This window comes from Sphaerodactylus townsendi, linkage group LG11 (genome assembly GCF_021028975.2).
Source record: "Sphaerodactylus townsendi isolate TG3544 linkage group LG11, MPM_Stown_v2.3, whole genome shotgun sequence".
Classification (NCBI taxonomy): Eukaryota; Metazoa; Chordata; class Lepidosauria; order Squamata; family Sphaerodactylidae; genus Sphaerodactylus; species Sphaerodactylus townsendi.
In genome coordinates, this window is record NC_059435.1 from 58,236,903 (window position 1) to 58,264,502 (window position 27,600).

Below are 27,600 nucleotides of genomic sequence, written 5' to 3' on the forward strand. Positions count from 1 at the left end.
GTAGATACACCCCTACTGGTACCCCTATTGAAGTTTTCTCTTCAAATATTGGAAAGAATTGATAGAACCATTTTAAAATTGCATATCTGGGTCTGGGTCTTATAGTTGATGTTGTCAGGAATGATCTCACAACATTTGTTTTTTAAAAATATTTTTTTTATTTTTCCACAGAACCTTACAAAAGTAAAAAGAATGATTTAAAAAAAGAAAAGGGAATACATTATATGGATGTGTAATAGCACTGGTCAACATACTGAAGAAACTCAATCTTAACCATTTAAACAATCCAATTAATTTTAACTAAATAATTGTTACAATTTTAAAAAGAATTTGGTGGACAAATTCTACAATTTAAAAAGAATTTGGTAGGCAAATTATACTTAAGTATAAACTTAAACACATAAACCATAACATCATGATATCAACACGTACACTTAAATGGAATTTTATATAGTATAATAGTTAAAATACCTTGTACCCAGTTCTATTTCTTTTAATTCATGCTCTGATTTCTATTAACAAAGGCCCTTTCCGCACTGCGGAAAGGGCGCTCCTCCACCGGCAGGAATTCTGCCGGTGGAGGGGTGGGGGCTGTTCGTACAGGAGCGTCCAAGTGGTCCCCGCAGAGGCCAGCGCAGGAGAGGCGGCTCCGCACGAAGCCGCCTCTTCCCCGTCCCTCTCCCACTCACCTCGTCGCCTTCGTCGCTCTACTGGACTGCTGAGACCCGCCCACGCTGCCCTCCGACCTCCAGGGGTCGGAGGACAGCGAGGGAGGGTCTCAGCAGTCCAGTAGAGCGACGAAGGCGACGAGGTGAGTGGGAGAGGGACGGGGAAAACAGCGTGTTCCCGGCGGTGCTGTTCGCACCGTGCCGGCGGGAACGCGCTGTTTTCCCAAAAACCTCCAGGAGGGAGGTTTTTGGAGGCGGCCTGACGCCGCCCTGGGGGTGGTAGAGGGGAGCCAGGTCGGTGCTGCTGCGTTTTAGCAGCGCCGCCTGTGCGAACGGCTCCCTGGTGACGGCGTTTTTGCTGTCCCCAGGGCGCCGTATATGGCCCGTGCAGAAAGGGCCAAAGTTTGTCAAGTTGCTAAAAGTGATCATTTGTTGAGCAGGAAACTAAGCTTTTTCCACTGAAAAACAGTAAACTCAGTTGGATTTCACATAGGCCAAAAACAGCCATGTAAAAACAGTGTAAAATGGTTTAAAACAGTGTAAAAGGATTTACATCGTTTTCACACCTCTGTTTTTGGCCCTTGCGGAATCCACCTCTGTGACCTTAACTGCTTTCCTTCTTGCCCTTTAGGATCTGATTAATTTTCATGCATAAGAAAGTTCTAACTTGTGCAATGTTTTCCCTCTGTAATCACGTGCTTTCCTGTGATCGTATTCTGCAATCTTTATTTGCAATCCTCTTCCTGTTCATCTTGTACCATTTCTAGCGAAAAAGGTTGGTTTGTAAGTCATCTATAACTGCAAGTTGCATCAGAGACCATTCATTAATTTAAATGGTTGGTAACTCAACAGAAGGTTTCATGCTGAAATAAAAGGTGGGTTGCCGTTCAACGCTTCCTTTTCCATCCTTTCTATAAGGATACAACAAGACCCCTGCTGGATCAGAACAGTGGTCCATCTAGTTGGGAATCCTCTGTCTTACACAGAGGCTAGCCAGTTTCTCTGGGTGTCCAACAACAGGGCATAGAGGCTGAGACCTTCCTCTGATGTTGACTCCCTGAACATGGAGGTTCCTTTTAGTCTCTATGGCTAATAGCCACTGATAGACTTATCTTCCATGAAGCTATCTACGGTAGTCCTCTTTTAAAGCTTTCTATGCCCGTGGCTATTACTACATCCTCTGGTAGCAAATTCCAGATTCTAATCACTCATTGTATAAAGAAGGATTTCCTTTTGTTCGTCCTGAATCTACTGTGCATCAGCTTCATTGCATACCCTTGAGTTCTAGTATTTGGGGAGAGGGAGAAAAGTTATCTCTCCACACCATGAATAAATGTATAAGGCTCTATCATGTTCCTCTTAATCCTCTCTTTTCTGAATAGAAAAGTCCCAGGCCATTTCCGCACGGGCAATGAATGGCGACCTGGAGACGGTAAAAACGCCGTCTCCAGGCCACCATTCTCATGGGGGGCGCAGCTGCAACGCAGCCGCGCCGCCCTTGCGCCGCCCTCCCGGCCTGAAGCCGGCGTTTCCCCAGAGCGCTTCCCAGCGCTCTTTTTGGGGAAGCGCCCGCAGTGAAGCCGCTGCCGAGTGAACGGCAGCGGCTTCACACCGCCTCCCCCACCCAGCACTCACCTTGTCCCCGGGCCTCCGGCACGTCGCCGAGGCCTGGGGACACGCCCCCCTGCCCTGCGCCGCTGGAGCAGGCGCGCAGGGCCAGGGGGCGTGTCCCCAGGCCTCGGTGACACACCGGAGGCCCGGGGACATGCCAGGTCGGCCGGGCGCTGGCACTCCGTGGCGCCGGCTGCCTGGCTGTTCCCAGGACCATCCATGCGGACGGTCCCAGCGTCGTCGGGTCGGCGTCATACACGCCGACCCGGCCATTTCCGCCTTCGTGCAGAAACGGCCCCAGAGTCTTTAGTCTTTCCTCATAGGGAAGATATTCCAGCCAAGATTAATCTTGGTTGCCCTCTTCGGTCCTTTTAAACATACGGTAGTATTCCAGATGAAGTTGCCCCATAGGTTTATACAGGGGCAATATAATAATGGCCAGTTTATTTTCAGTCCCTTTCCTAATGATCCCTAGCATACAGTTTGTCTTTTTCAACGCTGCAGCACACACAGTGTTGACACTTTCATTGAGCTATTAACCATGAGTCCAAGATGTTTTTTTTCCTTTTCAGGCTCAGTAAATTCAGACCCCATTAGCCTATACTTGTTGAGATTTTTTTATCCTGATGTGCATCATCAAACACTTACCAACACTGAATTTCATCTTCCATATTGTTGGCCACACACCCAAGTTGTGGAGATCATGGTGTAGTGGTGAAGAGCGGTGGACTCTAATCTGGAGAACCAAGTTTGATTACTCACTCCTTCACATGAAGCCTGCTATGTGACCTTGGGCCAGTTACTGTTCTCTCAGAACTCTCTCAGCTGCACCTATCTCACAAGGTGTCCATTGTGGGGAGAGGAAGGGAAGGAGTTTGTAAGTCACTTTGAGACTCCTTACAGTTAAGAAAAGCAGGGTATAAATCCAGACTCTTCTTCCTCTTGGTTTTCACCATCCTGAATAAGGTTGTGTCATCTACAAACATGGCCACTACATTACTAACCTCTTATTTCAGACCATTTATGAACAAATTAGATAGTACTGACCCCTGTACTGATCCTTGTGGGATCCAACTGCTTACATCCCTCCATTGCGGGAGCTTTCCTTTTATTCCTACTGTTTGCTACCTGTCATTTCCCCAATTTCTAATCCATGGGATCACTCGACCTCTTATCTCTGGCTGCTAAGTTTACACAGGAGTCTTTGGTGAGGAGCTCTGTCAAATGCCTATTGAAAGTCCAAGTATGTAATAGGAACCTCAGTGTGCAGAGTAGAGAATTCATGCATGTCGTTCCCACTTCTTGTGAGGGCACTGGAGTTTTCCCTCTGCTCAAAAGAAAACAAGGTAGTTTCATCACGTTGAAAGTGTTTCCTGCATATAGGCCGCATGACCGCACTGGCCATTATTATAAAAACTGCTTTCCTCAAAGGACTCTGAAGCTCTGCAATTTTACTTTCAAGTGGGCCTTAAAGTAATACTTTAAAATGTATAATGGATATTTAAAAGCCACTTATTCATAGTTTTTATTCCTTCACCACAGCATCAGGGAATATTCTACTAAATGTCTCTATTGTTGAATTTTAACCATAGTTTGATTTTACTTCAAGTGGTTCACAGTGCAATCCTGAATATAGTTTTGCCAGTACGAGTTCAGTGGGCTTATAATGGTGTAGAACTGCCCTGTCAGTGTTGATTATGATCAGAATTGGGATGCTGTTGAAATTGGACTAATGGCCAGTTGGTCTATTGTCGAATGATGATGATTTTCCTAGTAGATTGACTCTTCTGACCCCATCTCTTTTCCCACCACTGCCAGCCCATTCTTACTTTGGTAAATTCTGATAAACGTGACCATGCGCTCTGTTTTCCTTTGCTCAAGAACTGTAACAGTCAGTAGTCACAATGTAACTCACTTAAATCTTTTTTTGTGAAAAGTCATAGTAGATGTTCTCGGTTGATTTTTCATGTCCTTCAATAAATCGCATTTCTTTAAAGCTCAGTAGATGGGAGGTCCACACTTCACTAGCGCTTATTACATTATGGTAATAATTTGAACATGTAAAATTTCCTTTTCTATTATTGTCATGGTCCACCACCTGAATTTTCCTTTTGAATTTTCCTTTCGAATCCAGGAGGTAAATGGCTGTAGCAATACAGTATCCTACATTATATGAATCCACTGCATATTACGCAAGAACAAAGGGGAAGATTTTAAATATAATGGAGCCTATTTTCCTTGGCTCTGACCCGAGTCTGAGACTTTCTTTAGAGGTACCACGTAGGTGAGCACAGATTCACCCTAGAGACCACTCTCAAAACTCATCTCTCTAGCACTTTAAAAACAAAAAAAAACCATCACTGCTGAAAGAAGAGAAAAGCACATGTGGTTAGAAGAATCATATTGCAGGGCACCTTTTCCCCTGTTGTAAACAGGTTTGTGATATTCCTGTCCTTTTTTCTTTTCAGATGGAGCAAGCATGCGAAGATATAGACCAAATGTTCAGCAATTTGTTGGGAGAAATGGATTTGCTGACACAGGTGCAGTTTCCTTTACTGCTTTCAAGAACAGGTGAAGGGGTAGAAAAGGGAGACGTTTCTTGTTTCCTGCTTCCCTTTCAGATCTTCATGGTTATAGTTTTCCAAATACAAAGAAGATTCAGGGACAGATTCACTGACCTGGGCTAGTCTGTTTTGTCGTCTTTCTGAATGCCAACGTTCATAAGGAACTGTTTTTGTATGTCACACTGTTGGTCCTTTCTTTAAAATCATGGGGAAATTTATGAGAATTCATTAATTTGGGGAAGGGAAGAATCTGAGTCTGAAATCTTCACAGTATTCCTGAAAAGAAGGCTTTCCGCTTTCAGTTTTTCTGCTTCAGCCAGGCCTCTTACAGCAGAATTTTTAAAAATCTCAATTGAATGCACTTAATTTTCCAGCAGGGTTTATGCAATGAAGTGTGGGTTGAGCAAACCACAGCTTCTAATGACTTCTCTGAATGCAGCCTGAAGGATTTTTTCTTCTTCTTTCACAGAGCTTGGAAGTTGAAATTGGCCCACCTCCACCTGCCAAAACATCTAATGATGAATTTAATTTTGTGGTTGGTTTTAAGGATTTAAATGGTAAGTGCTAGCACCTTGTACTGCTATACTCAATACATATTTGGGCCCTGTCTTGAAAGAAGTGAAACCCCACGGCTCAAATAAAACACAATCCTAAAAGGTTTCCCTGAAACTATTGTTCTGTTTAATATTGTACTCAATTGTTATATATTATTTTTGTTCTATGCAGATCAAGATCTGATCTGGCATGTGATACAATACTCTCTAATGTTCTGCTGAAATGATTTATTAAAAGGTTGTCCATCGCTCACCCCCCAGGATTAGAAGGCAGTTCTTCCAAGCAGGGAAGCCATGCCTAGAAAAGTCATTATGGTATGTTGAAGACCCTCAGATTCTGGAATCATCTCTCATCAATTTGGAATCTTTCTTAACAGAATCCTTGAATACACTGGAAGATACTGATTTGGATGCTTTGATGGCTGATCTTGTAGCAGACATCAGTGAAGTAGAAAAGAAGACTACTTCTCAAGAACAAAAGGATGCTATTCACTATCAGCAAGCTGCTGGGACTCAGCCTTCAGCAAATTATGCCGCCACTTATGATTCTCAGACATATGGCACCGTTGAGAATGACTTGCCACCTCCCCCTGTAGACCTGACCTTTGACCCTCCACTGCCATCGCCACTCCCACCACCACCTACGATATCACTCACACAGGTGAGAAACCTCAGAAGAAACTAATTTTAGTCAAACTCCTGCCATAGATCTTGATATAAATGGATCTGAGGATATTTGCTAAATAACAAAAGATATTGGGTCCGTTAGATCCAGTGAAAGAGTCCAGCAGAAGCCATTGGCAGAGGAGACCTTTCCTCAGTGTCCCTGGCATCCTGTCTTTTGCCTCAACATTCCACTGAGGGGAAATAAAGTACAATTACTTTCTCTCTTCTCTGCTGATGCATTCACAGTGATAACAAAGCGACCCTAGGCGGAGTTTTGTATTCACTTTCCTTGGGCCCCTTCCACACATGCACTTTTGATCCACTTTCACAACTGTTCGCAAGTGGATTTCGCTATTCCACACAGTAAAATCCAGCAGCAAAGTGCATTGAAAGTGGATTGAAAATGCATTATTTTGCTTGTGCAGAAGGGTCCTTGGTCTCCCCTTGCAGCTGACATTCTGTCCCCCAGGGTCTCACTAGAGACCTTTTTACTGTGCTAGTCACTAAATGGTACAGCAATTACAAATAATACAATAAAATTCCATCTGGTGTCACCATGCAGAAAATGGCAAGCACAAGGGGATATTTGACTGTAAAATGGTACCTGTGTGGACAGGAGGTAATGCACACCTCTCCACCCAGATGGTGTACTAACTTGCTTGGACTGCAGTCTTTCTGGGATGGTTGCAGCAAAGAAGGAACTTGGAAAGTGGACAACTGGAGGATAGTCTAATTTGGATACTCTGAAAATCGTTGCTCCCGTTTGGAAGCCCAGTTATAGCAAAACAGTTACGTTTTTGAGTGACAGCCATGAAACAATAATACACCTATTAAAAAAAAGATCACAGCAACAAAGTTTCTTGAAGCCATTCCAGTGGTTCTTAAATTGCTGTAATGATGGGTGGGTAGACCTTATAATAGGAAAGGGAGATGGAATAGCCTTTTGCTCATCCCCTCCACCTTAAGCTGGTGATGTATAATCCTCTGCTGGAAACAAAAGGCAGATATTAAAATATGAATGAAATGCTTAAAGCAGGACACATTGCTGAGTTACTTTCTTAGTTAGGAATTTTAAAATGTTACTCCTCTTCTTTCTTGCAGGAAGAACAAGAGGCCCAAGCAAAAGCAGAAAAGATTAAACTGGCATTAGAAAAACTGAAGGAAGCCAAAGTTAAAAAGGTATCGTTGTGTGGAACGCTGGATAGCAAGCCTCAAACGTTAAGTACAGTCAAGTGCAAGGCCACTTCATTTCTCTCAGAACTTTCCTTAGAAAAATCCTGATAGTCAATTCAAATTAGATGCTTCTTGACTCATCGTCTCTGTTTCTCTCAGTCAGTTGTGGTTGCGAACAAATGAACTGAAACTACAGCTTGATGGGCAAGGGGAATAGAAGGCAAGAGGAGTTAAGGCAAGGGAAGTTCTGAGGTCACTCATCCACCCAGTCTTAATTTATCAACAAATTGCATCAGAATGAGCATTTTAAAAAGGGAAGAGATGTCTTCTGCATTCCTGTCTCTTAAGGTGGGACACAAACCCACTTCCTGTTTCCAAGTGTGTTGTTCTTTTCCATTGTGCTGCCAACCAGGTCAGTTATGAAAAGATGGGTTGCATCTGTCAGTAAGATTTTTATTCTTTAACTGAAGTCCTCTAAATAGCTGATCGCACTCTATTTATAACACCTGATACACCTCACTTTGATTATCTGCAAGTTTGATCTTCCATAAAGAGTGACTACTTTGGTATGGGCAGTCCAGTCCTGCGCATTGGATCTTAAGGAAATCATTATATCCAATTCTGAACTCGGCCCAAGGGTGTGGATCAAAAATTCACACAATGAAGCAAGGGACAGATGAGGAGCTTTATTCTACCAAGGCCCAAATTTGCAGGCCCAAATTTGCAGAAAAGTCTGAAATTTAAAAAATGGGGGGTTAAAAACACAACATCTGCAACTTTAAGAGGCAAAATCCCACTGAATTCTTATGAGAAATTCTGAGATCTCGTGGCCATTTGGGGGTTGCTAGGCAACCATAACAGAATGGCTGAGCCTTCCAGCCTTGCTTTCTTTCAGTCAAAGGCAGGAGGGAAAGTCAGAAAAAGGTAAAAGAAAGAAGAGAGAAGAAAGCAAAAAAGTGGAGACAGAGTTGTAGAGGGAAGAATAGAAAAAATAGGTGAGCTGGAGAAAAAAGGGAGATGTGCCCCTGTAGGGGCGGGGTGAGGCCATTCCAGGGGCGGGGTGGAGGACGCACCAGTGCACCAGGCACTTCCTTCCCTTGCTACGCCTCTGGGTTTTGGCAACTGTAACCTCCATTCTCCACAAGTGGCCAAAGAGGACATGGTAACTAAGCCCTCCTCCATGAGTCACAGAAACTGGTGCTTTATTTTAAGCGTGACAAGTAGCTGTTTTTTTAATGCAGATACTTTCATTAATTTGTTCAGTTAAGACTTATTTTCCTTTAGTTTCAGTAGACACAAAGCAGCACTGACTATAATCAACTCCAAGGACTCACACACAGAGACTGTCCAGGCATGCGGCTATTTGATCACACAGCTGTGCCCAGTGTGTGTCAGGTTTAGCGTCTTAACTGTTTTCACTACTGAGCCCCCAAAATAAGGGATAATGATGGGGTAGAAGAGAGACAGGCTTTCTGGATGGCAGTTGCTTCACACCCACAGCGTGCCATAAGCTAGGGCCACTGTGAGTTTAAAATAATGTTTTTACTGGGTAAAAATACATTGCAGAGATGCCTTTTAAAAATAAGGAAAAATTACATTGGTGAAAGAATGTGTACACAATCTTTAGATCTGAAAATAAATAGAGAGGAGGTTGTTGTTAATTCTATAGGTTTAATGCACCACAAAGGATGTAAAAACTTTGCAATCCCATTTCCAGGTTGTTAAACAACTGTGGCTAGATATTACTTCCCCTTTTTAAACAGCATGCTGTAGATTATTGCTACCCAATATATTTTCTTAATATTCTACTACTGAAGAAAGAAAATAAAAGCACGCATTTTAGGTTTGTAAACCATCTTGCTTTTCAGAGGGCAAAATGAAGGCTTGTTATTTCTTGATTTCCTCTGGAAGTGTTCTTTCTGTACTGCCAAACCTGTTTTTGCAGACATTTTAAAATCAGACTTCAGTGGAACAGTAGCAGAACTTTTGTGGCCTAGAGTCCTGTTTTTTGTCACTCCTGTTCTTAGATAATCTGAGTGTTTCTTGTACTTTTCTGTCAGTCTGTAATTACTATCCTGAAACCGATAATTTCCCCTTTCTTTCTTGGTGACTGGATACAGTTACAGTGTAAGACTAAATGGACTCAAAAGGGTGTAACTCTGATTAGAATGGCACTATTTTCTCTTTAGTAGTGAGAGCAAGTAATAATTTTCGTGGTTTCATTAGATTATAGTAAAGGTAAAAACAATAAATGTAAATTACCCATGAGGAGAGAACTACATGCAGCTCTGGAACGCTCTCCTCAGACACTCATCTGTCTGTAGCTGTCTTCCGCCAGTGGGTGAAGACTTCTTTTGTTCTTTCAGTAATCCCTCCTTTCTGCCCTATGTTTTAATTGTCTTTATGTTTGTAAATATTTTGATCTTGGTTTCAGTTGTTTTAATGATACATTTTGGTTGATTCTAATGGTTTTTAAGACCTGTTTTTATTATGTATGTTTTTAACCTGTTAGCTGCCTTTGTGGTCCTGATGAAGCAGGAAAGAAGAGTATAAATTTTGTGACCTGTAGCGTGTGGCAAACTGATCCTGAACAAGTCTTAAAATCCCTCAGCCAATTTTTAAAGTTAGTCTTTTGAAAAGCATCCAAGTAACTTTAAATGCTGCGCTTCTAACTCTAAATTGGTGTCAGATTTTGAATTGTGGCAAAAGTTTGGATCCAACCAACTTTTCGGCTGCTATGAAAGGACCACCAAAAAAAGGCTAAGCTGGGGATCATAAGTCCTTCGTGGACAAAAACCATTTGGGATGGAATCTGTAATATGACAGAGAATTAATTGGGTGCGATTGTCTGAACATCCTTGCTGGATACAACTCCTATTAGTGAATAAAACATCCAGTAGATACGAAGAACCAGGAAGGCAGTAGAATTCTTGGAATTCACTTTTTAAATGAATGCTACAGTGTATTCCAAATTGACTAGTAAAATAACAGGTGAAGCTGTTTAAACCAGTAAGCATTAAAACTTGCTAACATCTGCAGATCAAACTTTGGTTAAAGAAGCGGGTGGAGTGGCTGGATTTTTTTTCAATGAAACAGCATCCCTGTTTCTGCGTATGTTCAACTATTTATCACAGAGAAAGAGAGCATGCGGACAGTATCTTTACAGGATATTTCACCGTGGGTTTTTTTTCAGTAACCCAAAGCATAAATTAGCTCTCAGCAATAGAAAGAAAGGGATGGTAGGGTGTTGATTTGGTAATTCTCCCAGGATATATTCTTTTCCCAGTCCAATCATGGATACATGATGCATCTGAATCAATAACACCCTTCTGTCCTGATCTCTTATCAGTCCAGACAGATTCTTGACCACTCTAGCCTTTCAGTCAACAGTGAAATGAATTGACTGATTTATTATTCTCTCCCCAGCTTGTTGTCAAGGTGCACATGAAAGATAACAGCACAAAGTCACTGATGGTGGATGAACGGCAAACAGCACGCAACGTCTTGGATAATCTCTTTGAAAAAACCTACTGTGACTGCAGGGTGGACTGGTGCCTTTATGAAATATACACAGAGCTACTAATTGGTAAGTTGCCCAGCATCCGAGGGTCTCTGGTTCAGATGTTATATTTTTACAGTTTTATGTTGGTGACTTGATGGTTTTGTGTCAGATGACATTTTGCTGGCTCTCTCTCTCTCTCTCTCTCTCTCTCTCTCTCTCTCTCTCTGTATCATATCAGTGTCAGTCTCCTAGTCTTGTTAAACCACCAACCTGCTAAGGCCTTATTGTGTGTGTGTGTGTGCATGTACGTGTATGCGCTGCTCGTGTACAACACAGCATGGGTGAGAAAGAGAAGTATAACAAAATGGGAATATAAACTAAAAATAAATCTGGGAAATCTCTGCTGCTTTTATAAGCGTTAATGTTTTGGCACCTAAAATTATGACAGACTCTTCACTGGAATTCATTTTGGTCAGAAGTTGACTCTGTTAATTACTCTGTGTGAAGAGATCATGGGCTCTGTGTGCTAATAAAACAGTATTACCATTTCTGGTTTCTCTAGAAAGATTTTTTGAAGATCATGAGAACGTGATAGACATCTTATCAGACTGGACTCGCGACAGTGAAAATAAGATCCTGTTTTTGGACAAAAGTGAAAAATATGCTGTGTTTAAAAACCCTCAGGTAAAGTAATATGATATGGCAAAACTTTGTATATTCATGTAGCTTTGTTCCTGCAACAATAACCATATTTTGTTTGCTTTGTCGCCTAATTCTTGACCTAGTAACATCACTGAGAGCCTTTGTGCCAGGTAAAACTCTGCCTGCTACATATCAGGGGATTATAAATTGTCTACCAAGAGGCCCCCTCAGTTAGGAGCTGAAGGACATTGTAATATCTACTCTGTATGAAGGAAGGACCTAGATCAGTGGTGGCAAACCTATGGCACGGGTGCCAGAGGTAGCACTCAGAGCCCTCTCTGTGGGCATGCACAAACAGAGTCCCCCCCACACACATCTAGGCTGGCCTGGGCTGCTGGGCCCAATTATTAGCATTAAACCTAAGACCTAGTTTTGGGGAAGCAGTGTAGGTAACCCTGTTAAGCGCTGTTAAACCCCACTGATTTTCATGTGAAGAACTAAAGAACGATCCTTTACCTGGGAGTATGCTCGGTTGCTGGCAATGGGACTTGCTTCTGAGTAAACCCTCCTAGGATCGTGATTCACCCGTTGGAAGAGTTGCACAGTTGCTTCAAAGCAAAGCCACTGACTACTACCAAGCTTACTCCCGAGTAACACACGCCTTGGAGCCAACCGTTTTTTCTAAACTAAAACCTCAGTATTCAGGTTAAATTGCTGTGTTGGCACTTTGCGATAAATAAGTGGGTTTTGGGTTGCAATTTGGGCACTCAGTCTCGAAAAGGTTCGCCATCACTGACCTAGATTCTGTCTGTATGCTGGACTGTTAGCATGAAACTGCAACGTGGGTAAAACTTGGCACCTGCTCAGTGCATTGCAGGGAGATGCACCATCCCGACTTGATCCGTTTAGGTCCCTGATAATTTCAGGACTGTCAGGGTGGCTTTTAGAAGCAATAACTGGACACGCTGCAGATAGCTCTTTTTTGGATTGTCTTGTCTTCTAAGTATCCAAATTCAGTGGGAGCAAATTACACGTATAACACCCACTGGCTAGTGCTCGTGTCTTTTGCATAGCTGGAAAATATAGCATGGACAATTGCATGTGAATCTTGAACGAAAAAAGGTAATTCCTATGGGAATGTTGCTTGTTTCTAATGCAACAACTTTGAGGACAGTGCTTTTCTAGTGTAGTCAAGCCATCCTTTGGTGATTCCCTCGGGTTCAGTTGGAATGAAATTTCAGTGCACTAGTGTGCCTATTGTATTATCTGTGGCTGTCTTCTGATCAAAGAAGGCAAATGTGAAAGAAAAGTTTCTGAAAAATTATGAAGACGAGAGCACACGAGCAACATAACGTGCAGCTGCCAATCCAACATCTTTGTGCATTTGGCATTCGGTGCATGATTACTTGTGTGGTTTATCCTGAATCCCTGGTCTTTGATCGAGCTTATTCTCTAGTTCTACCACACAACAGCATACGTCTTGTTTTGCTCAGCAAGGCCTTCACGGCAATGCTAAACTTCTCTATGGCTGATTCCGCATGGGCCAAAAACAGCAGTGTGAAAATGGTGTGAAAATGGTGTAAAAGGGTTTAAAATGGTGTAAAAGGGGTTATACTGTTTTCACACCGTTTTCACTCTGCTGTTTTTGGCCCATGCGGAATCAGCCTATCTTTCTCACATTTGTATCTTCTTAATCGTAACAGTCCTACTGAACACCATGCTTGATTAGATGGGATTCAGATTTAAATCCTTGCAAAGTGGTCATGTTTGAATAGAAGGAAATCCTTATCATTCACAATTCCCATGCTTATGGGAATTCCTATGGGAATTCCCATAAGCATGTGTGTCTGCCTTCTAGCAAAAGAAGGTATTTATCTGGGCTTTCCAGCTGTCCTGGAAGCTTTTCTTTTAACTTCCTGGTCTTCCTGAGCAGTAGGAATAGCAGAACTGGGAAAAGAAACTGCTTTTGGTTGTTGCCATAGCAACAGTGAGCTACAGCCGTAGCCATCAGCCTAGCCATGTGGTAGTGGTATAGCTTAGTCTTACTATAGCATGATTTTCTGTTCCTATAATAAATGTAGGAAATGGTTGGCATTAGTCAACGAGTTTAGTAAATTAGTCACTAAAGAGAGAATTTGACACGTCAAAATTTGATGGCATGGTCACCTGCACGATTTAATAAAAATACTTAAATGGTCCTTTTGATATGCAAAGTATAGGTGGGTCTCCTTTCAGTCACTCTACAATACAGCTTAATATTATCCCCATTTTAAAGAAGGGGAGCGGAAACGTAATTTGTCTTATTATGCCACCCAAATGAGCTAACATTAGAGGTGGAATGTGACTCCAAGCCTTCCAGATCCACTACTGGCTACTTACCTAGGAGATATGCTAACTGGCTTTTCTAATTTCTCCAAAAATAAATTGAGCTTTACGTTTTATTACAAGATGTGATTTGTTTAGTATATAAAGTGAGCCATGAAAGGACATTTGAAACTTGACTAAGCTTGTTCTTTTTTAAAAACAAACCGTCTGCATAACAAACCTTTTCAAAACAAACCTTCTGCCGGCATGGGAGACCTTTCTTGCTCCATTTGTCCACTGGTTATATTGTTTGTTCTCTCAGGAAAATTTCATTGCCAGATGAAATTTGGTGCAGTGATTCAATGAACTGGAAGATCACAAGCCCATGACTAAAAGGGAGAACCTTTACTAATCCTCTGTATATCTGTAAAGCAGAAAAAGGAAATTCCCTGTAAATGCGACTGCAATGACAAGTAGGTTGGTGTTTGGCCGGACAACTAAGTTGTCTTACAACTGAGTAGTCCTATTTAGGATGGCTGTCTAATTGCCTTAGTGGCGTAGCAGCAGTGGCGTAGGAGGTTAAGAGCTCGTGCAACTAATCTGGAGGAACCAGGTTTGATTCCCCGCTCTGCCGCTTGAGCTGTGGAGGCTTATCTGGGGAATTCAGATTAGCCTGTGCACTCCCACACACGCCAGCTGGGTGACCTTGGGCTAGTCACAGCTTCTTGGAGCTCTCTCAGCCCCACCTACCTCACAGAGTGTTTGTTGTTAGGGGGGAAGGGCAAGGAGATTGTAAGCCCCTTTGAGTCTCCCGCAGGAGAGAAAGGGGGGATATAAATCCAAACTCTTCTTCTTCTTCTTCTTATATTACATTGGATATTGCCGGGCGTTTCCCCACTTAACTTTGCTGCCCTTTGCTGCGCGCTACTCTCAGCGCGTGGCATCTCTGGCGCGTGCCCAAGACCACGGGGTCATCAAAAGGCGCCATTTCGAGGAGCGCCAGGGATGCCGCGCGCTGAGGGGGCGCAAGAGCGGCAGCGTCAGGGCGGCTGCATTGTCACCGCCCCTGTAGTGGGGAGTGTTGGGGGACCCCGCACTACTTGAGAGTAGCGTGGGGCTTAAGGTAAGTGGGGAAAGGGCCGCCATTGTCATTTTTAACATGTAAAACTGGGATGTGGTTTTCTTTTAGGGCTGGGTTATCCACAAGGCTTTATGGACAGGCTGCAAAACCCAAGATCCCTGGAAGCCTAAGTAAACCAAATAATCTATTCTAATGGTTCTGGTGGGTTTTCCGGGCTGTGTGGTCATGGCCTGATGGATCTTGTTCCTAACTTTTTGCCTGCATCTGTGGCTGGCAACCTATTCTAGGTTGGTTTGTATGTTATGCCCAGCTACAATCTTGGAAGCTACATGGCAGCATCATGTTACTCCCCTCCCCCTTACATTTTTGATAGAAACTTGTTTTCAAGGGCCAGAGAATCCAGCCCTCTGTTAGTTAACTAGCTGGATATTATGCACTTAATAAGGAAGCACCAGGTGCAGTCACTCAACAATGAAAATATAGCTAATTATTTCACAGTTGTCTCATTCATTGCACAACGACCTTCCTGGGCACTGGTGAATGAGGGTGACCCAGAGGAAATAATTGTATCAAGTCCTACCATTTCACAGTTCTTCTAGAGGTTAGAATTAATCAAAAATATTAACACTGATCATTTCTGGCTTAAAATACCCTTTACTTTGACTCAGCCTTATGCTGTTCCTTGCACCTTGTACAATAAAAGACAATGGCTAAAGAGAGCAGGCTGTATCTTACGAACAGCGGCTAAGGCTGCTGAAATTTGTACAGTCCATCAGTTGAAACAATTCAGTAAAATAATTCCAGTGTTGTAGAATGTCTGTTTTGAGAATCTCATCTTTTCTTAAATGAGAGATCAATAAGAATAATAAATACAAGGAACAAAGAACTGATAATCCTCTCTGTAACCACATTATCACTATTGCTTATTACTCCTGCAACACTGCTATTACTGTTATTATTTATTTCTTTTAATTTTGTTTCTGTTCTGTACTGTCTGTAGCCAAAGCTCTCTGGGCAGTTTACAACAAGTACAAAACAATCAAAATGCAGTAAATAAGAGGGTTTTTTTAAAAAAAGTACAAAACCAATAGAAGCCATAGAATGAATGAAACAACAGGTACAGCAAGCGAACATAATGTTTTCCTTTTTTTTAAAGTGTAAAACTTATGTCTGTGTTACTGTTCCACTAATCTGTTAAGTAACCTGGATTCCTTTCCTCACAAAGAGACCAGTTTGTCCTTTGCACGTAACAACAATCAGGCTCCCTGGGGCTTTTGCATAGTACAATGTGAAGCAATGCCAGGCAGCTATTGCATAAATTAACCGGTTCGTCAGGCACTATTTCTCCCCAGGGCATCATCAGAAATGAATCATTTTACTTTTGACTGTGACCTTTGGACTCTTGAAAGTAGTTGACTTCAGAGAGAGTTCTTGCTTTAAGACATGCAGTCTTCCTCAGTGAACTCTGTAGATGACCACACAGTGCTAGCAGTATAATATACATAAAGTCCTCCTTCCTTTATTAAAAGGCGGCGAACGCCAAGCTATTTTGAGTTTCATTGATGGACAAGTATTGGGTAAACAACAATAAATAACCTCCTAGTAAATGAGATGCAAACACATCTGACAACATAAGTGTGAGAATCACATTCATGTGCCCCTGGCAACCAGAAACTTCCTCCATGTCTTTTTCGGTTTGTCAGTACCAAAATGTAGTCTGTAGCACTGAGTCTATAGACTCAAGGTGGTCTGCTTTGCCTCTAAATAAATACCAGATGCTCAAATGTAAATTGCTTGTAGTCAGAGGAAGTTCATTTTTTTCTCCAGTTTAGTCTGTCAGCAGCTGTTTTGAGTTTGTATAGTAAGGACAAAGATAGGACAAGATTTGGGCTTGTTCACGTACACACTAACATGCAAATGCAAACAGCTTCTGGTACCTTTTTCAGGGAGTGTGTATTTAGGTCCCTTGATGCTTGTTTCCTGTACAAGCCTTAACGAAATGAACAGGGACTGTGTAAGAAGATAATAGTAATATTCTTGGAGGCAAGTTCCCCTGTAATTGGGGATCCCAAGTGGCCAGTATCAAGCTCTAACTGCTTTACTTCTACATATCTAAAACATTTATGTGCAGGTGTACATTCCCTTTTTTTGCTTGCTGGAAAAGCCCAAGTTTAAACTCCACATGGTTCAGTGGTAGAGCACCCACTTGGCATGCAGAGGTCCCAGGTTCAGTTCCCAGAAAAAATGCACCCCCCTCCCCCAACTAGATGATAGGTCTACCTGGTATCTGTATGAGATGAAGAAGAAGAAGAAGAAGAAGAGTTTGGATTTATATCCCCCCTTTCTCTCCTGCAGGAGACTCAAAGGGGCTTACAATCTCCTTGCCCTTCCCCCCTCACAACAAACACCCTGTGAGGTAGGTGGGGCTGAGAGAGCTCCGAAAAGCTGTGACTAGCCCAAGGTCACCCAGCTGGCGTGTGTGGGAGTGTACAGGCTAATCTGAATTCCCCAGATAAGCCTCCACAGCTCAGGCGGCAGAGCTGGGAATCAAACCTGGTTCCTCCAGATTAGATACACGCGCTCTTAACCTCCTACGCCACTGCTGCTCCTGAAATAAGTGGGGAGATACAGAGAGCTCAGTCATCATAAATACCAACTGTACCTTGGGTTCACAATCAAAAGACTAAAAACTGAAAAATAAAAAAACTAAATACTCAAGGACCAGGACAGAGCGAGGGGGAAGTGCGCCCGGTGCCTCGCATGCCCCTCCAAGCCCCTGGAACGCCCTATTCTGCCTCTGGAATGCCCCATCCTACCCCATCCTGCCATGTCCCCGGAATGCCTCCTCAGGGGCACCCACCCAGTGCGTCACGGCACACACACCCCGCCCCTTTGGCGCTACGCCTATGTCAAAGACTAACCATCAATGAACTAAGAAAAGATTGCCAAAATGAAGGACTGTGTAAAGTATTTCTAAGTGTGATTTACGATTACCGGTATCAGCAGGAACTCATGCAGATTGTGTGCCTGTGTTTTTTAATCCCAGGTGTATCCTGTTTCTTTGATTTGTATAATGGTTGCAGACAGTTATTTCATAGAATAGACGTAGTGAACCTAAAATATGTAATGAAGCATGAACTTATGCACTTTGATGAGGATTATGAAATAAATTCCATTAAGGGAAAATGTATTGTGCAAGAAATGCATCAAAAAGCCATAAAATCTTTTTTGTTTATGCACCTTGCTGGTAGAATGTGAGCTAAAAATATTGTTTAGCGGAGTGAGTGATCACAGGTGCTGCTAGTTAGTTTATAATAAAGTTTATTTTAAAAAGTAGATAGGGAGGGGTACATGGGTAGAAAGCCAAACTTGCTTCTACATTGTGAAAAATGTGACTAGCTAGAACAAAGAGGGAAGTTACTTTTACAACTTCCTCTGAATTTGCCTACAAGACGTTGCACATTCCTAACAGCAAGATATTGATTAACAAATGATAATCAGTAGATCACCTCATTAATGCAGGTAACTCCTAACTTCCAGAAAGAACTAGGTTACATGATGCCTGATTGGCAATATGCTAATTAGCTATTTGTTTGCTCATAAACAGCCCCCTTTAATGCTTTAATGACTGAAGAGCTAACACTTGCATATGCCAACAGAATGCTTCTGAAGTGTATGATGTTTGGAGTATAGTCAGAAATGATTCCTATTTGAAAGCATGTAGGTAGGAAGCGGTATGTCTTATTCCATGCTTACTTGGTACCCATTTTTCCATTTACATTTGGCCAACATTTAGGAATCTGTGGGTGGATTTGAGCAGCCTTTGTTTTCTACTATAAGTTGACTCTTTCCCAATCTCAGCTGGGGCAAATGTCTGGATCCGTCCAATATTTATGAGTTAAAGATGTGTCCAAGAAGCAAAACTTGCAGACATAAGCTGTTTGCAATTTTCAGAGCATAGTTTGGCCAGACTTTTGAACCAGTGCTGAACACCTGCAAAATTCCCCTTTGTGGTGGAAAACAATAGCCAGATTTGGTCATATGAAACATCCCAGACATTGGCAGTGGAATCAGGAGGAATGAATCCAGCTTCCTTTAAAATGTTGACTCAGATGCAGAAACACTTCACATTTCGAGCTTGTAAAAATTAACAAGTTTGCTTGATAAAATAAAAACAATTAAAAGGCCAATTCTTACAACTGCTTCAGTGTGGTAGAGTCATCATCGTCATCATCAACCTTTTATTGGCATGAGTTTAAAATACAACAGAGAGGTTGAGGAGAATCAAGTTAAAATAAATAGGTTCAGACATTATCAGCAGTTAAAATAAATAAATAAACAAACTAAAATCTGCGGCGAATCTGTTGTGCCAGCCAGCCAGCACCAAGAATTTGGCAACGTCTAGGGATCTCTGAGGATATTGACCACAAAGCAGATAGAAAGATCTGACCTTGTCCGATGAGAAGGCATAGTTCTCAATATAAGGATCTATATATTGTCTTCTAAATGAAACATATAGTTTGCAATCCAGGAGGACGTGCTTGATTGTTTCGATGGCTTTTTGTGAGCAGGGACATGTTCTTTGTTGGTATGGGATCTGGAGAAATCTGCCGCCCAGGACTGCTGAGGGTAGGACGTTCAATTGGGCTAGCATTAAGATACGTTTAAGGTATGGCGAAGATATATTGTAGAAATACCTTGGTAGCTCTTTACTAAAAGGGGGAAGGTAGGAACCCTCAGGTAGAATGCCCTTCATGTACTGAGTAGAAAGCAGTTGGGTTTCAGCATCTAGTAGCTTTAGCGACATGACGTGTGTGGTAGAGTCCTGACTCAAGTCAGTGCTCCACAGGATGCTTTGCTTGCACTGAATCTCAACCATTTGAAATATCATTAATTTGAGTCAAAGTCTAATATTCCAAAAATGTGTTGTGATCTGAATAAGGAGATACATGTGCTGGGGAACCTTCCACTCACTGTCTTGTCATTCAAAGTATCCCTACCAGCAACTGTTGAATGTTGAGCATTACTGTTCCATTGCCACCTGCATAGATGAACCAGAGCCTGAAGGTATGAATGACTGTGCTGCTAGGCCCATTTAAGAGGGCAGCCAATCTTCTTAGAGAACAGGTGACCACTATCCTGTGGGTAAACTTCCAGGAACACAGTTGCACATAACCTGGAATCAGGGCTGGAAACTGCTTCTTGTACCTAATAGTTACCTCTCACATTTTGGGCATGTTTGATCTATTGTCTTACAATTATCAACCCTTCTGTTTTGTCTTTTTAATTAGAATTTCTACATGGCAAACAAAGGCAAGAATGAAAGCAAGGAATTGAATGAGAAAAGCAAAGAAGCGTTCCTGGAGGTAAGCCATGTCTTGGATGATCCATATTGCATTTGTTTGAGAAGTATGCTTAAACTGCTGGGTCTGCCTCCGAAGTCCACCTGACCTTGGGGGTGGAGCTTCAGAGGCGGAGCCAGCCATGTAAATCCGGATCTGTCCAGACTGAGCCTGCAGTTCAGTGCTGCAAAATCTAATGTGACTTCAGGGATGGAGCTTCAGAGGTAGAGCCAGAAGTATGAAACCGGACCCAGACCCTGTCAAACCTGCAGTTCAATGCTGGGCTCTTCTTGGCTGAGTCCAGTGAGTTTTGGAGGTGGAGCCAACCCAAGCCTAGTGTTGAACTGCAGGCTTGGCCTGGCCTGCATCTCTGAAGCCTTCACGGCAGTGGGGGGATCCAAAAATTTTAGTAACAGGTTCCCTCGCCAGCCCCCCCCCCCCTCAGCAAAGGGGGCAGAGGCGTACATAGGCAAACCTGAGCCCTGGGCAAAACCTGAGTTGGATGCCCCCCCCATGGGCAGCCACCCCACCACGACCCCAAAAAATTTTTTTGCACCAGGTCATTTCTAAATCATCATCACATTATAGAAAATGCCCCAACTCACAAATCTGAACACAGCAATGGTGAAACACATAGGTTCTTTGATAGAGACTGGTGAGATAAAAGGTACAAAAGGCTGAGAATCAATGAATTGCAGTACCTGAAAGGGATTAACCCAGTTCAGGGAGTTACATTATTAGTCACAATTGCTATATGGAACCTTCACGTTCAAAGGCAGTATGCCTCTTGGGGAGGCGAGGGCATGGAGATGGAAAAGCGGATCCAATTAGTAATCCCCTCTCAGCACACACAAATAATTAGTAACCCACTCTCGGGAACTGCTGGATCCCACATCTGCTTCATGGACTTTGGAGGCTGAGCTCACAATTCACCACTGTCATGGCATAGTTGCTAGCCAGACAGTGCTAAGCTTGGCCCATTCTTCAGCACAACTGATTTTCCTTGGCCTGGATCCTGGGCATGAATAAGCCTGGCTGTTGTCCAGTATGACACCTATGCTTCAAGATATCAGTGACTGCTGTTTTTACATATGTCTATAATTGCCTTCATATTCGTTGTCTAATCTCCTCTGGAGACATGTCTTTTTCATGGTAGTCTGCCATTGTGGTGAAGACAGGACCAATGTGCTGCTGTTGTTTAACATAGCTGGTTGGGGGTGTTCCTGTTTTGTATAACTCAGTTTTTTGCTCCACAGGAAAGCTTCTGTGGCACATCTGTCATTGTGCCAGAAATTGAAGGGGCTCTTTATTTAAAAGAAGATGGAAAGAAGTCCTGGAAAAGACGTTATTTTCTTCTGCGAGCTTCTGGAATTTATTATGTACCCAAAGGAAAGACCAAGGTCAGGCATGTCAAAGAAATCCTTTCTAGCAATAAAGCAATTCTTGAAGGTGAAAGTGAAGAACTCCCCAGGTGACCGTCTAAGAACTGTGCTGGTGCACCTGAGAAGGGATCCTTTTTTGGATCGCAACGCTTGTGCAAATATCAGGATCCGGATGCTGGACTCCTTGGGCTCCCTACGCTTCTGTTTTTGTAGATGGATTAAAAACAATGGGGTACTTATTTAAAATCTGAATGTGAAAAGAAAAGAAACCCCAAAACCCTCTGTTGACCTTTCACAGCAAAACGACACAATTGCTTTCCCTCTAATTCCCAATGGGATGTATTTTGACAGTTTGCAAATAGTCTAGGTTTCACAGGGCAAAAAATTCAAACAGAGGAAACCTCCCATTGTTTATGAGCAGCAGTGGCGTAGGAGGTTAAGAGCTCGTATATCTAATCTGGGGGAACCGGGTTTGATTCCCAGCTCTGCCGCCTGAGCTGTGGAGGCTTATCTGGGGAATTCAGATTAGCCTGTGCGCTCCCACACACGCCAGCTGGGTGACCTTGGGCTAGTCACAGTTCTTCGGAGCTCTCTCAGCCCCACCCACCTCACAGGGTGTTTGTTGTGAGGGGGGAAGGGCAAGGAGATTGTAAGCCCCTTTGAGACTCCTGCAGGAGAGAAAGGGGGGGATATAAATCCAAACTCTTCTTCTTCTTCTTCTATGAGTAGGCTAATGAGAAAGCAGGCACTTGGCTTCCATAGCTTGAGCTGGGGAACGTTTTCCTTTGCCCTTTCCCCAGTCTTTACGGAAGCGTTCTGCAGTCCTTTGGAACGGAGGCCAAAGATTATCTGCTCAAGGGTCGATTCCCCACTGAAAAAAATGAATGTAGATACAAACCGGTTAGGGAAAAACCAGGACCTTTTCAGCACGGTTTCAGCGTCCCCACTGCAGCTTCTGCCCCACAAATGATGCTTGTTCCCAGAAACACAGCAGCAATGAAAGATTCCCCACTGAGGCGGATTGGACATGCGATCCGCTCAGGGGCTATCCTGATTGGCTGTTGCGTTGTGTTGGGGTGGGAATTTTGTATTATTATTTTCAAACTTCCAGATCCATGTCTCTGTGAGCATGCGCAGAACGACCCTATGCGGAAATGAAGAAATGGGCGATTAAAGCGAAGCCCTGTTTCCACACGCCTCCATGTAGTCGGATCCATGTGGATACAATGTGTAGCACTGTTTTGTATTGCCTTCTACTCAGTCAATCAGTCAAAACCATGTTGCTTCATATCCCCAAGTTGCTTCGTATCCACGTGGATCTCTGGTCCGCGAATTTTTTTTTTAAAGGCTGCGCGTGCATCGCGCACAGCCCACTACGTTCTTATTGGATGGGAGGCTCCACATCACTACCAGCGGTGGGAAAAACGAATCCGGATTCACCCCCCAACTTTCCCACTACTCCAGATTGCCCACGCATTTTTTGAAAAGGTCTACTTTGTTGCAGGTTCTAAAATAACACATGCTGCACCAGAACCGGGATGAATCCGTGTTCTGTGGTTCAGCAGTGGGGAGTTCTTGCTGAAACCTTGGTATTTTGCATGAGTATCACGCGATTAATTGACCGTGGGGAATTGATCAAGGTTGGTATTTGTCTAGATAATACAGCACAGCTTTTGAGAGGAAGTTTTTAAGGGGCAGGAGCCTCTGCTGAATGTCCCAGGTTCAATCCCTGGCATCTCCAGTTGAAAAGATCAGGCAGTTGGTGATGTAAAGGACCACTGCCAATCAGAGTGGACAGTACTGACTCTGATGGATTGATTCTCAGATCCAGTGGAAGGCACCTTCATAAGTGCCCAGGCAGAACAGCTCATACTGGCAGCCCATAAGGCTGGTCTTGACTGCTTCTGCATTCTTAACGCTTGAGACTGCAATCCAACATTGCTCCGATGCGTTTTCTATTCATTTCGATGGGATTATTTGTTTGTTTGTTTATGATTATCTCCTGCCCTTCCCAAAAAAGGGCGAGCTCAGGGCAGCATTCAGGCATGTTAAATAGCCCTTTCTAAAACCCCAAAGATGGCAAAAGAATGAAACCTATGAAGACCCACCCACCCCATCTCGACATAAACCTTCAGTGGCAGATCTAGGGGGACAGGTGTCACATGACCCAGGCACCACATTAAGGTATCATGTGGGAAGTACAATTGGATGAATTCCCACCCACCCCCACTTCCCTCGCCAAAAAGCCCCTTTTGGTCAGGTATTTAAAATTGCTGGGTTGTGGCAGTGGCGGCAGCAGCTGCTTCCCCCAAACAAAGAGTGACTAGGCAGGCAGGTTCAGGCCATACAGATAATTCTTGTATGGCCACTCATCTGGGCTGTCCTTGGCAGGGCAATGGGCTCTGGGCTGCCCTTCTGTGCAGGTACTTCTTTGGCTGCCTGGCTTGCCCACTCACTCTTTGCTTCATTCGTTACCACCTCTTCTGCGGGTCAAAGGGGACAGGGAAGCAGCCTGCCACCACTGCAACCTAGTGACTCTAGGGCCCCTTCTGCATGAGTAGAATAATGTACTTTCAATCCACTTTCACAACTGTTTGCAAGTGGATTTCACTATTTCGCACTGTAAAATCCAACTGCAAAGTGGATTGAAAGTGCATAATTCTGCATGTGCAGATGGGGCCTCAGTTTTTAAAGGTACTCTACCAAAAGGGGCTTTTTTGGCAGGGGCAATTGGGAGGGGATCACATGGGGATCACTGCTTTAGAGCATCATTAACCTAAGTGTTAACTCCTTCATATATAGTATTTGTCTCTAGCCTAGATGAGAGGTATATGCTTACAAAGAGACCAGACTTCAGGTCGGAGATGTGGAGTTCTGTAGAATCCTGTGTGGATGACATGCTTTTATATTGTCCCACATATTGTCTCCAAGATGGGGCTAGATCTTTTCTAGTCAAGTGGAGACCAGGTGTAGGGATTTCATAAAGTCAGAATGAGTCTTAGATTTGCTCTGTAGGCTGCCGATTGACCAAAATAAACAGACGGAGCCTGATGTACTCCCAGTATAGCCCACAGTTGGATTTCTTTGTCCAAATAGTTTTAGACTGTATTTGAGCCATTCTGCACATACATTGTCTGATAACATATTTGTCTCTCTAGTTGGGAGAACAAATTTACAACCTTCAGCATAGCAGATAACATGGTAGCATACAGCTCGTCGTGTCAGAGGTCAGATGGGGTGTTAGTTCTTACTAAATTAGGAGAAATGAATGCAGTGATTCTACAAAGTTCAACTGGGTAACTGCATCTCTCTTATCAGGCATCTGCCATGGCACTATTGAGAATATATTTCTGAATATGTATAAAAACAAACATTTTGAATAGCAGCTAATTAAAAACACAAGCCTGGATCCCAAATGCATAAGCCAGTATATGTATTAATTTGTTTTAAAGCAAGAAGAAATGGAAGAGCAATTGCATGTCCATTAGGAAGCACAGTGTCGGTGTTTAAATATGTCAGACGTCTCACCGCAAAAGCTTAGCTTGGGGAACGGGAACGTTAGTCAGAAAAACTGCGTTGCCATAGCAACACATTAAGAACAAGTGATGGTAGTTTCGCAGCAGTCGCCAAAAGACTACTTGAGAGAAAGATGGCCCTTTCTGAGGAAGTCTGAAGCAGAATTGCAGTTCATATTTGCACCTGTGTTCAAATGGGTACAGGTACCCTTCAGCCCAACCTGAGGGAAAATCCTTCTTTTGGAAAGATACTTAAACTACTTTGGTTTTCTTTCCTCTGTGAAAGGAAAAAAATATTGGTCCTTCTGCTTGCGTGTTTTCATAAGCTGAGAAACACTGGATACAACGGAGCTAATGGTGGAGCCTTATTTTGATGCCGAGGCCTCCCCTAGTGGAATCACACCTCTTCTTTTGGAAAATGGCTCCACCACTAGCAGAAAGGAGACTTTGAATCCAACCTAACAATGATCATGGTGGAAGGGGAGAACAAATGGATCTCAACTCCCTGAAAGACCCACTCAGAATTTTGGGGTTTCGCAGCTTCATTCTTGCCCCCTTTTCATTGGGCTCTACTGTGTATTCTTATGTTGCTAAATCCTCTTCTCATGTTCAGCATCTTCCTTCAATCTATGTCTGGTAGTGTGCACATGGGGCATCACTGCATGAACTACTAGGAAAGTCCCTGGCACGGATCAGCAAGAGGAATAGGGAAGGCTGAAAGAATCCTGCATGCACCTTAGGGTGGAGATCCACTGCCATCACACAGTTCCTTCAAAGGAAACCTTCTGACCATAGTACCACACAGAAGTACAAGAAAGAGTTACTGCTATTACTAGGTTTCCCATGTTCCAGGACTCATAGCGCCCTATTGTACCAAATAAATATTTGCTTTGTTTATCTGGGCATTAGTCATGTGCAATTCAAAGTGCTTATCTATCAATGCTTTAAGTGACAACTACTTTCTCCCATATGAGCCCATCTGTGCACTAAGATCTTTACATGCTCTGTGTGCCCTCATTGTCTGAACTCAAATGGGCAACCATATTTTTTTGGGGGGGAGAGGTATAACATCCAGCCTGAATGAAAGTTCTGGAGAGCCCCAAAGTTTTCACAGTGTTGTGTATTTGGTCATAACAAAAGGTATTTATGTGGATTGTGTTCTAGCCCCAAGAAATTGGGCTTTAAAAACAAACACACACGTGGTAGCACATCTGTAGAATTCTCTTCCTGTAGGGATTTTTTTAGTGCCTCTTTCTTTCTCGGTTTATTCCTCCAGCATGGATATTTCTCCTCTCCTCGGCACATGGTGGTGATTAATTCCCCCTCCCTTTATGATAGCTGAAACTTTTGGGTGGCTTTTAAGATAAGACAGACGTTGTCGGTTTCTTGCCTTTAGCAACCAGCTAAAACACCAGAATATCAGCAGCAGCAGAGACTCTTGTTTTGTTGCTATTTTGTCACGCTGGTGGTTTTCTGTGGCTGTCTTTATGTGCGTTTTGGACTTTACTATGCATTTTGTATTTTCTCTGTTTATGTAAACTGTTTCAAGAATTTTGACTAGGAGTCTGTGTAAAAATATTTTAAATAAATGCCACTCCCAATACATCCATCTAGCAAGCAGTTTCCTCTGGCCTGTCACCTCACCAACCCAGCCTTAGTTTCTTCTAAGGAGCTGCAGTGGCGTAGGCGGTTAAGAGCTCGTGTATCTAATCTGGAGGAACTGGGTTTGATTCCCAGCTTTACCGCCTAAGCTGTGGAGGCTTATCTGGGGAATTCAGATTAGCCTGTGCACTCCCACACACGCCAGCTGGGTGACCTTGGGCTAGTCACAGCTTTTCGGAGCTCTCTCAGCCCCACCCACCTCATAGGGTGTTTGTTGTGAGGGGGGAAGGGTGAGGAGATTGTAAGCCCCTTTGAATCTCCTGCAGGAGAGAAAGGGGGGATATAAATCCAAACTACTACTACCCTCCTCCTCCTCCTCCTCCTCCTCCTCCTCCTCCTCCTCCTCCTCCTTCTTCTTCTTCTTCTTCTTCTTCTTCTTCTTCTTCTTCTTCTTCTTCTTCTTCTTCTTCTTCTTCTTCTTCTTCAATACAGGACATACCCTAGATTCCCAGAGAGCCACCTGGTATCTGTAAATCCATTTGTTCCCTGGTGTTTAGGCACTCAGTTATCCTGCAAAATCAGATTTTATGCTGAGAATGCACTTAAGGAGCCTGTTTACAAAAGTACGGGGCACTGGGGAAGTAAGGGGAAAAGTGAATTAAGAGGGTTTCTTATGCAAATTTTGTTGCTTTTTCTCATTATTTTAAGTTAAAATGTTGGAAACCCCCATTATTTCTTCTTTATTATCAATATAGTCAGCTTTTGCTGTGAGAATCAGACTAACATAGCGTGACTGCTTCCTTCCTGCCCTAGGTTAATTTACATTCATAATGCTTAACGTAATGTTTGCGCTTCACCTTCTAGACGTCACGGGATTTGGCTTGCTTCATACAGTTTGAGAACGTCAATGTCTATTATGGTGTCCAATTCAAAGTGAAATATAAGGCACCTACAGATCACTGCTTTGTCTTAAAGGTATGTACAGGAGACTGTG

General features: G+C 43.1%; 2 protein-coding genes across 13 annotated transcripts in view; one reads left to right on the forward strand and one right to left on the reverse strand.

Annotated features, from left to right (window-relative positions):
- The window catches only part of LOC125440894 (amyloid beta precursor protein binding family B member 1 interacting protein), a 198,855-nt gene that overhangs the window by 160,418 nt on the left and 10,837 nt on the right, over window positions 1-27,600 (forward strand). For all 4 annotated transcript variants that reach the window (XM_048510981.1, XM_048510980.1, XM_048510979.1 and 1 more), the window contains exons 2-10: window positions 4,748-4,819; window positions 5,313-5,400; window positions 5,775-6,058; window positions 7,165-7,242; window positions 10,663-10,822; window positions 11,301-11,422; window positions 20,057-20,131; window positions 21,364-21,507; window positions 27,471-27,581. In XM_048510981.1, coding sequence (XP_048366938.1) covers window positions 4,748-4,819; window positions 5,313-5,400; window positions 5,775-6,058; window positions 7,165-7,242; window positions 10,663-10,822; window positions 11,301-11,422; window positions 20,057-20,131; window positions 21,364-21,507; window positions 27,471-27,581 — 1,134 coding nt within the window. The remainder of the gene's footprint in view (window positions 1-4,747; window positions 4,820-5,312; window positions 5,401-5,774; window positions 6,059-7,164; window positions 7,243-10,662; window positions 10,823-11,300; window positions 11,423-20,056; window positions 20,132-21,363; window positions 21,508-27,470; window positions 27,582-27,600) is intronic.
- The window catches only part of ABI1 (abl interactor 1), a 242,457-nt gene that overhangs the window by 102,651 nt on the left and 112,206 nt on the right, over window positions 1-27,600 (reverse strand). The window lies entirely within an intron of this gene.